Raw genomic sequence first — 15933 nt, 5'->3', positions numbered from 1 at the left:
TTTTGTTGTTCAATTATAAAAACTGTATCCAGACTGGATTATGAGAATGCTGTTTGCCAGCACCATAACTACAGATGCCCCTGGGTTGAACATCAGGCTCACTGCAATCTTCCCAAAGAAGGAAATATACTTCCAGCTGCTGCACCAGAACCATCCTTCTTGGAAAGAGGACAAAATCACAGTAGGTGAACCTCTTCTGGGATATTTGAACCATGCATCTGGGGAGATGGGAGGCAGAGAGCAGAGTGGAAATAGAGTTAACTAATCCACTAAAATTAAATGGTTTCTTCCTTTAGAAATAACCAGAGTGAACAGTGAACACAACTATTCAGTTCGTCTGGAGGTAGGAGAGTTTTGGGTTTTTTTTTCCAGAATTACCCTATATGACAGCACCACCAACATCCACCAATAATACCTTATTTTTGGTGTCATTTTTGCTTCTGTTGTCAATATCTGTGACTCATTAAAAAAATGCATTTGCTTTTCAGTCGAGATTTTTTTCCCTTAAAAGCTGGCCAGAGAAAGTTTCACCTGATGTTTGTCAAAGGAAGCTTTAAGTATTTGTGAAAAACACAGGATATGTTTGGATGACTTCTTTTCCAGCCAAATGAGAATCGACCTGGGTATGGATCATTCCAGTTTCTGGTTTTCGTCTGATGGTACCCACCCAGTTCACTTTGTAACTTATTTAATTACAACAATTTTTAATAGCATCCACCATGATCAAGCAAGATACTGATTTTGCAGATCCCTAGTATTGCAATGGTCTCCAAATTGGTTTCACTAATTCTACCCGTGTTCCCATATCCACCCTTTAACCGCACTACACTCCCTTTCCACAGAGAAGCCTGAGTAAGCTCTTAAAAACGTAAATCAGACCTTGTCACTGCCTTCCTTACAACCCTCTGGTCACTGTCTTCCTTACAACCCTTACAACCTTCCACTGCATGGAGAGCGCACCTGACTCCTTATGGAACCCTGTACTATTATCTCATCCTCATCTTCCATGCTGCTCTCATATAATTCCATTCCACCTATGGACAATATGTCTCTTCCTCATACACATCAACCCAATTTCTGCCTTGGAGCCTTCGGTCCCTGTTTATTCCTCTTCCAAGAACACTCTAACCATGGCCCTCTTCAGGTCTGGCTCCTTCTCATCCCTGGTGTTTGGTAAAATACCACCTGCTCAGAAAGGCCTTTCCAGGACCCCTGATACCATCTCCCCATTTCTCTTTATCATATCATCCTGATTATTTTCTTTATAAAACTTGCTGTGATTTCAACTCATCTGGTTTTTGTTTGTTTGTTTTGCCTGTATCTGCCTCTAGAATGTAGGTTCAAAGTGGGTGTAAGCTTCCTCTGCCTCATTCATCCTTACCTCCTCAGTGTCTAAAACAATGCTGATACTGTGCCTGACATGTTCTAAGAAACCAGATGAATGTTTGAAACTGCAAGTCACATTATAAAGAACCACCATTTTATGTTCTAGAACTGATTTTATTTCAAACATTTGCAAATCTAGTATTACAAGAAGCAGTCTCCCATTTTTAATTGCCTTCACTCTCCCCAGAACATGAAGATTTGCATAAGAATTATTTCCTAAAAGAAAAAAAAAGATACATCAGAAAACTCTGGACTGCTTTCTTCTTCATTGTAAGTAACACAAGTTTGTGAGAATAAACATCAGAGCTTGATTCTTTAGAAGTTGAAAATTAGATCAAATGAATTGGAGGACAACTACATCTTGTGTTAATGTTTTCCTCCTCAAATGAAGAAAATGAGGTGATGTGAGCCATGACTCGATTTGAAAATGAAACTCTGTATTTCTATTTGATTTCACATTAAAGCACACTGTTTTTCATTGTAGACTTTTCATGTTGTTAAATGTTGCAATACTTTCCAATCATTAGGCTCAGGACCATTTACTATAAGCAAGCAAGACAAGCACAGATATATCATGCCCATAAAGCATCATTTGTAAATTACACAGTAAATAAATAAGACTAAGTCAGAAACCTGAGTCTCACAACTACCACCACTAATGTGAAAAAAAAAAAAAGAAGTCTCAGGTCAAATGTCAAATTTTTCCACTTTTAAAAGGTATAATTTATTAACAGTCTATTATGCTCCTATTATGCCAAATAAAACAAACATTCAAGAATATACTATATGCCTTATCCAACTCATAATAGACAAAATGCTTCAATAATAAAACTGGTCTAATCATATTTTGGCTATCTTTTGCAAAGTGTGACACATAAGCAACCTGGTCAACCTGTTGATTTCTGATTAGCTGATTACAGAAGTCAGCAGCAAAGTGATAATAAAGTAACAACTCACAGCGAGATGACAGTGAGCAAGTGTCTTTAAATTTATAATTGCCCTTGAATCTATTTAATTTAGCTTTAAGTCATGAAGCATAATTGAGATAAATTGTTACACTGAGCAGGTATCAGATACGACAAGAATCTGTCTGTGATTATTTTGTTATACTGTTTCCTTACAGGGAATTTTTCTGCCAACACTTTTCCTCTGATGGCTATTAAATTTTATAGGATTTTTCCCACCATTAGCTGTAATGGCATTTGCATGTTAAATGCTCACAACAAATGAAAATCATGATTCCATTGTTTCACAGGGGGAAAACCACGGTTACTGCTATTCCAAATGGAGAACAAATCTAAAAAAAATCAAGTAATTCCACTTCCTTGTATGACACCTATATAAGCTCTGTGGGAAAGCCCATTTACTTTGCAACTCTTCTATTTTTGAAACAAGATAGATTTTGCACATATTAGAAAATTGGATTCCACTACAAGCCATGCAGAAGACACCTCAAATGCTATTTTTGTTGAGGGAATTTGTTTACAATTAAATATAATTCTCTCTCAACTATATTTAAGTAAGATGTTCCAATCTCATAGGGCTGGAAGGGGAAAGTTTGATGGCTATTTGCAGGGGTTTTTTAATGAAAAAAAATATATATATGACAGAACTCTAGGACTTGTGTCTAAAGCAACACCAAATTATAAAAACAACACCAAAGGCAGATATTGAGCATTTCTTAGCCAATTTTCTTCTCTGAGAAAACTCAGCAACAACTTCTGAAAATTTAGGGATATGTTATTCTGGATTACGATTTGGGATTCTAATTTATAAGTAACTTATTCAGGGTCATCTAGAGTTAGCAAAGCAAGATATAAGAAACTACATATTTATGGATCCATGAAACTATCAAAATATATAACTGCTTGTTCTATCTAGATCCTTTAAATTTGATTTTGCTTGTTCATCATTTTTCTACCACCAATAATTTTTCAAGGCACTATTCCCTTCACCTGGAATAGCATTTATATTTTGTGATTCTCACATTCTATCCACCAATTTATTTCTCAGAATTCAGTTGTTCTGAAAATGTTTCAAAGAGTAAAGATCCTCAACAGTTAAGACAACCAATGTTCAAACCTCTGGGTTTTCATTTTAGTTTGATCTCTCCCTGATGTATCTTTTAGCTCTTTCTCATGTTCTTCCTGAATATATTTAGTCCAAAGATTTCTGGCCCTTAGTGGGCTCCATATAAAGTATGAATTAGTTTGAAATTTTGTGTAATTTTCTTCTAAAAGAACATCTTTGGAAATTGCTCAAGTAAATATTTTAAATTGCTATTTTATCATTTTTTTCTTCTCTAGTTTTTCTTGCCCCCTCCTTCCCAGATCCACTGTTCTGTACTACCAAATGCAGAATCAGAAGAGCAGTGGTTATATTTGGTGAGGGAATCTGAAGAAATTCATTCATTCTCAGCAGTTTTCTATTTGTTCACCTAACCACTTAATTTCATCTTTTACTGCAAAGACCACCGAAAATGTATGCTGTGTCACTACTGTTTACCCAAAGTTGCTAAAACTTTGGGAAAGTGGAAAACTTTCCATAGATTTGACCTGATTTTCAGCTATGAGGGGAAACAACATATATACTGTTGGCAACCCTAGACCACAAGCCAAGTTCTATTTACTGATAAACATTAGTTTGGACAGGCATTATTTTCCATCTCCCGTGACATACTAACACATGCACATACCAAAAAGAAATTTCCCATCTCGGATGACAGAAACACATGCATACACCAAGATAGATTTATCAGCAAAACAAAAGAAAAGTGCAGTGGACTATGAACGTTAGTGCACAACTAACTGTGCTGCTTCAGGCAAATCACAACTTCTCTGTGACTCAACTTCCACACCTCTGAAATCAAAGATGATCTTTGTAGCTGAGATTTTATTCTCCTCTGACCAAAAAAAAAATTGTTTAAACACCTGATCATGATGATCTACTTTATTCCAGTGTAAAATTCATAGTCCAAAGATTGATTGCCCACTGTTTAGTCTTACCTAATGTCCTTTCTGGAAGTACTATCCTCCAAAATACTTCAGGAAGCTTGCCATAACTCAGGTCTATAAGGTCAATGCAACCTACATGTTCCCTCTGTAAAAAGGTCTTTTCTTGCATTGTGTAAATACTCCACCTAAAAATCATTCCACCTGCCGTGTTACCTCAACAGTTTTTGAAACAGAATATTGAATCTTTTGTTATTGTGATGGGAAGTTTCCTGCAATTCTGGGTTTATCTCAAGTAATGCTGTGAAAACACTGATACTATTAAAAATAGAAACAGTTTCCCTGTTTTTTCATTTTATCTAATGAACACAGAGGAAAGGCTTAGATCCGAGAAAGAAAAGGGCATAGACTCCTAAAAGGGCTATTTGTTACAAATTTTAAATAGATGCATTTTGGTTGAGGACACTAAGCAGGAATGTCAAATCTTTTAAAGACATTTAAACATATTACACTCTTTCATACAATGAGTGGTTATCTGCCATTGAGTTTCTTACGTTGTTTTATATATTAACACAGTAAGTTACAAGATGGTATAGATATACAGAATTGCATGCTTATTTGCCAAGCCATGACACGGAAGGTTATTTGTGTTATATGACATTGACTGCATTGCTGCTAAGCCCCAAAAAGATTACACTGGCAACATCAGTTCCAGGCATCAAATCCCCAGATACTGATTCATTTTGTTTAAGGCATCACACACTGTGTTCAAGTCGCTGCGAAGGTCCTGCACCACATTTTCAATACTTCTGGTGTCTTTCAGAATTTCAATACTCTGTGTATAGGGATTGAAGTATACGGAGAAGGGACGGGTAATTGATTTTGCAAAGTCCCTGCAGAATAAACAGAAATAGAGATGTGATCAACCCTCACTGGTACAAGAGATAGATAGAAGGAAAGAATAGAGACAGAAAAATAAAAGGTTATTTTCTCTAGGTAGGCGAAAAACAAGTTTACCTCATCTTTTCTTTGGCTTCTTCAAAACTTTCTGAAACAAAGTAGGCTTCCTGGAAGGTGGTGATAAGGCATTCCTGTAAGCAAGTTGTCTTTGGGTCAAAGGCTTTCACACATGCCTTGTCAGAAAGGGCATGCTGCAAAATATACCACAAAACCCGTTAAACTCTGTAATGAGACTTCCAAAGTGCCATGACATCACATTTTCACAACACATTTGATAGTTCAGTAATCCTACAGAGCTGCTCAGTTACTAGTCTGCCATGAAATACAGAACTCTCCTGTGTGAAGAGTAAATTGGTCACTAGGATTTTGTTTGTTTGTTTTGTTTTAAGTGTACTAGGTACTGTGTGAGAAAATGAGATTATGGTATTATTTAATTTATTACCAGCCAAATTCATACTGAAAGATAGTTCAGAGCTACACCCCCACAGAAATGCAATTTTAAATCTATGCTATGAATAGAAGCAAGGACAGCATAAACATGCTCTTAAATTTATTGCTATAAGCAATATACTAAAATTTCGCTTAAATGACAGAAGTAATAATTATCTGCATGGAGAGGTAATTGAGGCTTTGACCAAACTATTTGTCGACTCATTGCAAGATATTTTGAGGCCAGGTACTGTGTATCAACAGAGTCTGGAGTGGGCCTGTATATTTGAGGATACTTACAAAGCATTCATTTACCTTCCACCAAGTACAGCAGAGCACTATACAGCAGATAAATATTGCCACTTGAGGGAAAAAAAGAGCTAATATTAATAGTTAGAGTTATGCCAAGAGCAGGTATTAGAAAAACAGGAAAGCTGGGGTAATTACTCTGAACCATCATTAGCTCTGTTCAGCTCACTACATGACTGGCACTAAGAACAGCAGGGAACAATGAATGACTATATTTTCAAGATAAATTCAGTGATGTTAAAAGTTAGTGGTCATTTCCTGCCATGTGCCTCCTGCTTATTTATAGGCCCTAGATTGATGGTTCTAAAAATCCAACATGCATAAGAATCACTGAGGAGCTTATGAAAATGCAGATATCCAGGTCTCAATTTTATTTGGCAGGTTGGGATGAAACCCAGAAATATTCATTTTAAAGGAATCCAAGGTGATTCCCACATAAGTGGTTGTGAACTATATTTTGAGAAATTCTCTTCCTTCTTCTTATCCTTAAGTTAAGAGGTAAATTCATTGGGAGAAAAAGGCAGAGAGGAGAAAAGGAGTAGTAGAAACTGCCATGAATTGAGAGTTGGAAAACTGGGCTTTAGTCCAGGTCTAACAGTAACCTCGGCAATCATCGAACCTCCCTGTACCTCCATTTCCTCAACTGTAAATAAGAGTTTTGGGCTGGAAGATTCTGAAGACACTCTCTATTCCAGCCTCTGGATTCTACCCATGTACTTTTCTACCTTTTCAGCCTCTAACAGCTAAGGTTTCCTGGATAAATTCTGAAAACCCTTTCCTGTTCAATATTCTTTGTGCACTCCTCCAACAATTTCAAAACGCATGAAATGATTTACAGCCCTCCATGAAGAAGTCTGTGGTTCCCTAAATTTGAAAATGCAATTGAGAACCAAAAGACTGACATGTAAGAGAAAGGGCACCCTGCGTACGATTTGCTTTCTGGCAAAGTTCCGTTGTCCGGATAAATGCATACATGAATCACAGAATGCAGAGGGCCTCTCAGCATGAACTCATTTTTTTGGCCCACAGAACAACTCCATTATAAGCAGAAGGTCACTACGCTTACAAATACATTTGTGCTAGATTCAATGCAGTGCAGTGAACATCAAGGGATTTTGGTTCTGCATGACCAGTAATTCTGTCCACAATTTTAGAAACAAATTCACAGTTTCAAGAAACAAAATGTCCCTTTATGAAAGCTGTTGCTCCTCTGCAAAAATTGGCTTCCTATTGGCTTGCCATGATTTTCAGAATTTGAATTAGCTTTCTTTGCATCCATCCATTCTGGTTACATTTAACATACTATGTTGTTCTAATAGTCCTTTCATCCATCAGTACATACAGAAAGAAGGACAGTGTGTTCAATCTTTCTGCTCTCTCATTCCTGCATTCAGGGGCATGGCCAGAGTGGTAGCAAAACAGGCTGTAAGAACATTAAAGCCATGGCTCCCTTGGGACATCCTTTGCTAAGCTAAGGACATTTCACTAGATCAAGGACAAGCACAAGAAAGAAGAGAACTCATCTGTGTCTCCAATGTTTCTATAAGACATTAGCAACCTTACTAGTCACTATGTATAGAGGATGCCTCCTGAATGTGTGTATGCAATGACAGACTGAAATCAGTGTGGTTTTAGAAAAAAATCATTTTGTGACAATCCCACTGGTTAGCCAGATACTTACTTAGTCCTTTTTTTTTCTGAGACGGAATCTCACCCTGTTGCCCATGCTGAAGTGCAGTGGCACTATCTCAGCTCACTGCAACATCTGCCTCCTGGGTTCAAGCCATTCTCCTGCCTCAGCCTCCCAAGTAGCTGGGACTATAGGCACAAGCCACCACACCTGGCTAATTTTTGCATTTTTAGTTGAGGCAAAGTTTCACCATGTTGGTCAGGCTGGTCTCGATCTCCTGACCTTGTGATCCACCCACCTCAGCCTCCCAAAGTGCTGGGATTACATGCATGAGCCACCGTACCCAGCCTATTTAGTCATTTTAACAGCTAAAAAGGATTAAAGTAGACCAAGAAAAGGCCCAGAGCATAAGGGCGCTCTGTCTCAGACTTCAAGAAAAATCAGTGGGTTCACATATGTAATTTAAGGCAGACCATTAAGCAATATAGATCACACTTGCCCAATGTAACATTTAAAGGAAAAACTGGAAGTTAATTGTCCTACGTTCTCAAAATTGCAGCCTACCTTTAGGAGCCTGCTATGCATATGATATGCTGATTACCTGTTGAAGACTTTTCCGCCCATGGAGTATGGAACCAGTGCTGCTGTTTGGCTGTTAGCGAACATGGGGATAATAATGGTACCCATGGATTAGTCTGGAGAATGACAAGAGCCTGGAGATGGGGGAGCAGCCAGTGAATTAAGCCAACAATGAGGTGATGATCACCCATATAAATGGCCTCATTTACCTGACCATGAGCTGACTGTGTGCTGATCTTCAGGAACATCCATGCAGCCCAAGAGGTCTCCTATCTCTGAATACTACAGTGTGTCCCAAGGAGTGTAAAATAGCATCAGTGTCTTTGATTCCAACTTCTACTGCCCAATAGAGAAGTCTGACTGAGTTTGCTTCTCAGTTTCTATCCATGTCTCTCTCTAAGCCCCTCCGTTTTGGGGAGCAGCTATTGTACCCTCTTCTCTATGTCCGGAGTAGATTCTCTATAAATGTTGAACCAAACTACTTGATGTCCCCAGGGAACTCTGCAGTGATTCTGTCTTGAAACGTTAGCAGTCTGATATTCTGAAGTTTGCAAGAATTAATCCAACTTCCTGCAGAGAGAAGCTTTATAATGCTGACAGAATCTAGTTGACAGTCTTTTACTTTCAAGCCATTTTTAAAGCATAGGAATACTTGAGAGTCACCTTCTCTCACCAGAACACTCTCTAAAAGGACTATTTTGGATTTACCCATAGTGCTAGAGACAAGGGCACAGGGCTGGGAGCCAGGAGACTGGGTTCTAAATGTAGCTGTCCCCAGAGGCTAGACATATAATATCAAATGAGTGAAACTACCCCATGTTGGGCTGCAGCTTTATCTTTGATAAACTGAAGAGATTGACCTATATGAATTCTAAAACTCTTCTTGAAATATAATTTTAACAAAGCCTGCAAGTACACAGCACTCTACCACATTTACCTTTCTCCACACGATTCACAATAAATTGACCATAGCAGCCTATCTCACTGGGCCTGGGGATAGACATCCCACCCTTCTCCACACAGATGGCTACTACCCATTAATTGACTTTAGTGCATAGGTTAGGACTTATTTGCTATTCCATCTATTTGAATATAAAAATCTCTTTTCAATATCAAAAATTTCTCAGAATCCAACTATTAGTAGAAAATACTATAAGGTAATTAAGAATAGAGGTCTTCAGTCAACATGGTAAAACCCCATCTCTACTAAAAATACATAAAAATTAGCCGGGCATGGTGGCACACATCTGTAATCTCAGCTACTCAGGAAGCTGAGGCAGGGGAATTGCTTGAACCAGGGAGGTGGAGGTTGCAGTAAGCTGAGATCATGCCACTGCACTCTAGCCTGGACAAGAGTCAAAAAAAAAACCCTATATACACAGGGTATATATATATATATACACACACATACACACACACATATTATATAAATATATATATATATATATATATATATATATATATATATATATATTACAGGTTTTTACGATTAAGAATTGAGGTTTAAATCTCACTCCATCTCTACCTAACTACGTGTCCTTGGGCAAATTACTTTACCTCTGTAAGCCCATTTTAGTATTCATCTGGAAAATGGAAATACTAATAGTAGTATCTATAACCTGGGCTTGTGGTCAAAATTAAATAAGGTAATAGATGCACAGTGCCTGGCATGGGAATTGCTCGGTATATTTAGTAATCATCACTAATTCAGTCCAGAGATGACGCTTTGTGTACACATGTATTTAGCCACACCTTCTACCATTTGTGCAGCCCTTCTCCCTCAGGGGCTTGAAACCCTCAGAGAATGAAACATCTTCAGCTCTGAGGCTTTCAGGTCCTAGACTATCATAGTGCCTTCCCTGGGTTCATCAGTATAAAATCTTCCTTCTTCCAGACACCTGCTTTTGCAATGACAGAGTTATTATCTCAACTATTCTACATGCAAACCCTGTGATCCTCACTGTCTATATTAGGACTGGTTAAAGTTGAGGGGGAAAAAAACTCAAGTGTGAAGTCAGGTTTGTGAGTAGTTTGGGCCCTAGATTCTGAATAAGAATTTGCAAACACTCCTACACTCACACCACAATAATCTTTTCCCACATCAAAAACAACAATAATACATATACATGTATATGTATAAATGCATTATGTGTGTATATGATATTTTTGAGCTTCTCTCAAAGCCTCATCCTACTAAACAAGCACAACGTGACTTCTACATCCCCATTGCCAAACTAGGCAATGATGTATTACACTCTTTTAAATTCACGGTTAGTCTTCATCAATTGGAATAAGCTGCAGGGTCGAGGGAACAACCTTTGTCTTCAAGCAATCCTTCCACAAAAACCAAAGACACAGTTTCGATCTCCCAACATCCAGCATTTACTCTGTCATTACCCACAGTGCTAACTTCACGAAAAGAAAGAGCAGGAGCAAGGGACTGGAAAGCCATCTGAACAGGGAAAACGTGTGGGAGCTAAGCAGCAGTGAGTCCTTACTCTAGTCACACCATTGACAAAACAGATGACATCAGAGAACCTACAAGGCCCTTGGAAGACTAGCAGGAATTCTGATCACTTTCCAGAGTTACTGCAAGTGGTAAAAATACAAATGCTTTTAATAAATATAAAGCTGTTCTGAGAATGCTGATTAATAGCTATTTCAAGGCAACACAATAAATTTGTCATGCACGATATCCTAAAACTAAAACCAAAAAAGGTATGTAAATTTGTTTAAACCATCAGTTTTTTCAAAACCAGAAGAGCAAAACAGATGTATTTATATGTAATATGTCAGCAACTACTATGGGGTAGGTGCTAAGGGTATTTACAAAAAAAAAAAATTCTAGTCTCTGGCCTGAAAGATATAAATATCCAGACATTACCATTATTCATGAAAAAGGAATAAAAATTGTCTTTTGATTTTGAGATGGGTTAACTTTTTGATATAGGACTCAGCCAATTTATTGACTAGCAATCATTTCCTTGCCACCTAATGTGAACAAACTTTACTGTCACTTCTTCAAAAGAATTTGACTCAACAAAGATCCATGTCAATCATTTTCTTAGAATTTACCTACTACATTCCTACTTCTTGAAATCTTGGACCATCAATTTTGTGTTTGTTGAACAAAATAAAATAATAAGCAGACACATAATAAGTCAAAAAATGAGAGACATATAGCTAAATCAACTCAGGATTTAGTTGAGAAAAAGTGTGAAAGGAAGGACACAAGCTAGACTGTAGGTAAGGCAATTATCCTATTTTCAACCTTTTCTTTAAAGTCAATGTTCCAGGTAACTCCACTCATGATTAGTTGTTCTCCACAGTAATGAAAGGTATGGAAAAGCCCCACCAAATGCACTTTTTGGCATTCCTGTAAGTACTCTACAGAACAGATAATTAGAATGAGAGAGGGGCAACCATTGCTGAGGGGGAAAAAGTAGTGTTTATGGTTGTAAGATTTATGCTAACTTTTGCAAGCTTTTCCATATTTATTTTGTTTCTATCTTCAGAAAGAATAAGCATTGTCAAAAATAAGAGGAAAAATGAAAGTTATCTGAACTATAGATACACTGCTCTGAAGTATGTGGCCAGCTCTAAAGAGCAACGTCTATGCCTCAGGAAAATTTAGCCCCTTATAGCACAAATTTTAGAATGAGTTCTGTTCAAGAAGAGGTGATTGTGGCTACTTATGTAAGAGTTATAAAGATGACACCAAAACCCCCATCAACTCCATCTAAAAAGTTACAAAGATGACACCCTCAGTAGCAGGGACTTAGAATTGGAACAGAAACTTTACTGCAAAAGGTAACTGCACTCAAAACTGTAAGCTTGTTTAGCCATGAATTATGATAATGCTATTAATAAAGTTATCCCTACATGAGTCCAGGACTATCATTTTTTATTCAAATAAAGGTTAAAAGTACTCAGAAGTGCTTTGAGAGGTCTCTGGGTACTTTCACAATCAGGGCAAGGAGAATGTAGAAGAAAAGGTGATAGGGAAAGCATCTTGTATTATGTATTCTCTGTGAAAAATCAGAAGATATTTTGCATAGAAAGTATTTATGAATTGTAAAAATGGTCCAACGTAGAAATTATAGGGGTGTTGAGGTGTTGAAATTTGAGAATGGAAGAACGCTAATGACTTGGGTGATGGACCAGAGCAAGAAGGCACTCCACGAACACTGCCCTTCTTGGTAAGTATTTCTGGATGATATCCATTTCCAAATGATTCTATCCATACCAATAGGAACAAAAACAACAGATTCATCCTAGCGCTGCCCACACATGCCTCATTAACCAGACCAGAAGACCCTGTGGAAACTCAGGGACATGAGAGAGATCTGTTTCCTTTGTTTCTGGTGTAACTTATAAACCAGCTGAGGAGAATGTAAACAGACACAGCTCAAGAGCTACATCATTTTCTGACTCTTTTGTTGAGGGAAATCAAGAAACGCTCTATAGAGGGCATGGTCTTAAGGGGATATGACATCATGCTATTTCTGTGAGCTTTGCCCACCACACAAAGATTAACACCAAATGGATTCTTTGTTGAGAATTTAGCTTTTTTAAAAATTACCACATTACATCAGGTCATCAGGTTTTTGTTAGGTTGAACATTATCCTCTATTTCAGTCATGTTGAACCCCAGACACTTCTTTAAATGGACCAGGTTTTTTTTTTTCAGTGACCATATTTCAAAAACTTTTTATCTCAAACTGTTCATAATGGAGTAAAAAATTAAGTTGAAAATGTACCTGTTATAAGGATGATATTAGCTCAAATATATACATGGATTCTCGGCAGACTGATTCAAATAATACAGAGCCGAATCTTTTAAAATACAACTATGGAAAATAAAGGGGGAAAACCTTAAAATACCACAATAAATTTACAGAAATATTACAAACCATAAGAAAACATTTCAACAGTAATTTCATGGGTTTTTTTATCTGAACAAAATTGAAAATTGGGATTGAACAAAAGCTATTATAAATTACCAATGATGTCAACCTGCATGGCCATTTTTGCTCCAGTAAGTTACAAAATGTAGTACAATCTAAAATTTTCCCTTTCAAACAAGACCACAGAGATGGTTTGCCAATACTTATTCTATTTTTTCTTTTGTACAATTTTTAATTAAAATGTCCAAATTTTAATAATTTTCTTCTCTCCATGTTTGCAACTGTCCTAAATTTCAGCTGCAGAATCAAAATTCAGCAAGAAGCCTCTCCTTGAAAAATATTGGCAAATTCTCAGCTTATAAACAATGGACATTTTGATTGCCATGTTTATCTCAATAAAGACTGTACAAAAGTTGCTTGCAAATATTAAAACATTTTTCTTTCATCACGTGGAGACTAGTTCTAAATATTATTGGTAGAGACTTCTGCAAACTTCCTGCAAAGCTCCTACCATACCACCAGAACTTTTAAAAGGTTTTTCATAGCTTTCTTTCCTCCAGCTCTATACAAGGTCCTAAATGGACCAGCTTTAACTAGAATCTTGAGGGTCTACACGTGGCTCTCCGCTGACAGATCTGTGCACTCCATCCTTTCCTTATTTACCCTTTCCGTCCCTCAAGAATCAACTTGGGCAGCATGGCCCTTGTAAGGAAGCCTTCTCAGACATGGCCTAATATGAGCCAGGCCCATTTCTTTTTGTGTTATGTGATTTGTTGTCTATCTCTTGCACTAAAATGTACTATAAACTCTTTCATGGCAGGGATCCCAGGGATTTCAGCCTAGTGGTTAGGAGCTCTGATCCTAGAGCCTAGAAGGCTGGGATTTGGGCCCAGCTCAACACTTATTAACTGTAATGTTAGGCAAGTTCCTTTTAATGTCTTTATACCTCAGTTTTCTCATCTGTGATAATATTGAGATGATCATCTCATTGGTTTCTTATGAGCATTACATGGGTTAATATATCTAAAGCACCAGAAATATTGTCTATTTAAATGTTTGGTCTAGCTATTACCATTACTCTTTTTTCTTTTCTTTTTGTTTTTTTCTTTCTTTCTTTTTTTTTTTTTTTTTTGAGACAGAGTCTTCTCTGTCCTCTAGGCTAGAGGGCAGTGGTGCAATCTCGGCTTACTGCAACCTCCACCTCCTGGAATCAAGCAATTCTTTCACCTCAGCCTCCCAAGTAGCTGGGATTACAGGCACCCATCATCATGCCCAGCTAATTTTTACATTTTTGTAGAGATGGGATTTCACCATGTTGGCTAGACTGACCTTGAACTCCTGACCTCAGGTGATCTGCCTGCCTCCGCCTCCCAAAGTGCTGGAATTACAGGCATGAGCCACCGCACCCGGCTTTTCTTCTTATTCTTTATCATTATTATTTGTCTTTTTATCCCAAGTGACTACCATAGTACATGGCACTAGGTGTTCAACCAAATGTTTGAGGAATGAATGAATGAATGAAGTCATAAAATGACCAGACTCAATAAAACTACAATTACATTGCATCTTTCAATAATACAAATGACCCAAAAGTACCAATAACTATATACTTCCCATTTATATTACATAAAAATAATCAGTGCTCAGATTAAAAACTCAAGAATGATCCATAATCTTGACCTTAGTCTGAATAGTCAAAGAAATATTAAATTATTTTCAGTACTATTCTAGATTGTATATCACACTGCATTTAAAATTATCACACTGCATTTAAAATTCACCAAAACTTGCTATACCCCCATGGTATAAACAGCAATTCTTAAATGACCAGAATATTTAAATTATCAGAATATTCCAGGTCTCAACATTTCTGAAAAAAAATGACCATTTTATTGTATTTTAAAGCAAAAATTAGCCTTCTTTAGGCATCATTACACATATTAGATACCTGTCTGATAATATACTTATTTGGTTTGTTTTTCCAAATTGTTTATGTCCACAAATGTTTTAATGCACATTAATTTTGAAGAAGCTGAAATAACATCAAACTCCCATTGAGGAAGTAGATGCTGAGGAGTCCAAAGGAGCCAGGGAGGTGACAGAAATCAGAGTAACCAAGCTACACTCACAAGTGAATTTTAATCAGTAGGATCACTGCTAGCTCACTGCCCACTTTTCAGCACTAAATTTAGGCCAGCCATTTGTTACCCAAGATTTGAGCATACATTTGTCATTGCTGTTGATTTGTGCACATAGCTGCTCATCCATTTGAGTCACACCACAAACCCAGAAAGGCATGACCCATTTTCAGAAATGCAAAAAGTTAGGTCAGCACCCACATCTGAGGTGCCAAATCCTCTATGTTAAATATTTATGGGGTATCTGTGAGTAGGAATGCTCAGACAAACAAATCAATACTTTCCATGACCTTGAACCAGTTTGTTTGGGAAGGATATTTTCATTCACAGCTTCATACCTTTAATTCTCCAATGGAGGAAAGGAGTCCTGCTCCATATGCCCGCAGTTGCCCTTCTTGCTTGCAAAGGCCAAACTCGATTGTGAAGAAATAGCACTAAAGAAAAATGAACACGTATCCAGTGAACTGGTCAATGAGTTATTCAATAGGATAAAATGGCACCCAAAACAAAATGGTGTACTGTGCATAATTTCTTCAATAGTGTCCATTTAAATACATCTAAATCAAGAACATTTATTGAAATCTATTCTCTAGCTTAGTATTATCCCCTAGGTTGAACGTATATGAAAAAAATATTAACTACTA

General features: G+C 37.3%; 1 protein-coding gene across 1 annotated transcript in view; it reads right to left on the bottom strand.

The window, feature by feature from the left end:
• Positions 1 to 1491: 1491 nt before the first annotated feature.
• The window catches only part of TPH2 (tryptophan hydroxylase 2), a 97908-nt gene continuing 83466 nt past the window's right edge, over positions 1492 to 15933 (bottom strand). Inside the window, exons 9-11 of the mRNA XM_078336880.1 lie at positions 15628 to 15723; positions 5355 to 5488; positions 1492 to 5230 (exon numbers count right to left, since the gene is read on the bottom strand). Of these exons, the coding sequence (XP_078193006.1) occupies positions 5056 to 5230; positions 5355 to 5488; positions 15628 to 15723 (405 nt within the window). The 3' untranslated portion in view covers positions 1492 to 5055. The remainder of the gene's footprint in view (positions 5231 to 5354; positions 5489 to 15627; positions 15724 to 15933) is intronic.

The sequence above is a fragment of the Callithrix jacchus genome, chromosome 9 (genome assembly GCF_049354715.1).
Source record: "Callithrix jacchus isolate 240 chromosome 9, calJac240_pri, whole genome shotgun sequence".
Classification (NCBI taxonomy): domain Eukaryota; kingdom Metazoa; phylum Chordata; class Mammalia; order Primates; family Cebidae; genus Callithrix; species Callithrix jacchus.
The sequence above is the reverse complement of the archived record's forward strand: the minus strand, read 5'-3'. Positions and strand labels throughout refer to the sequence as shown.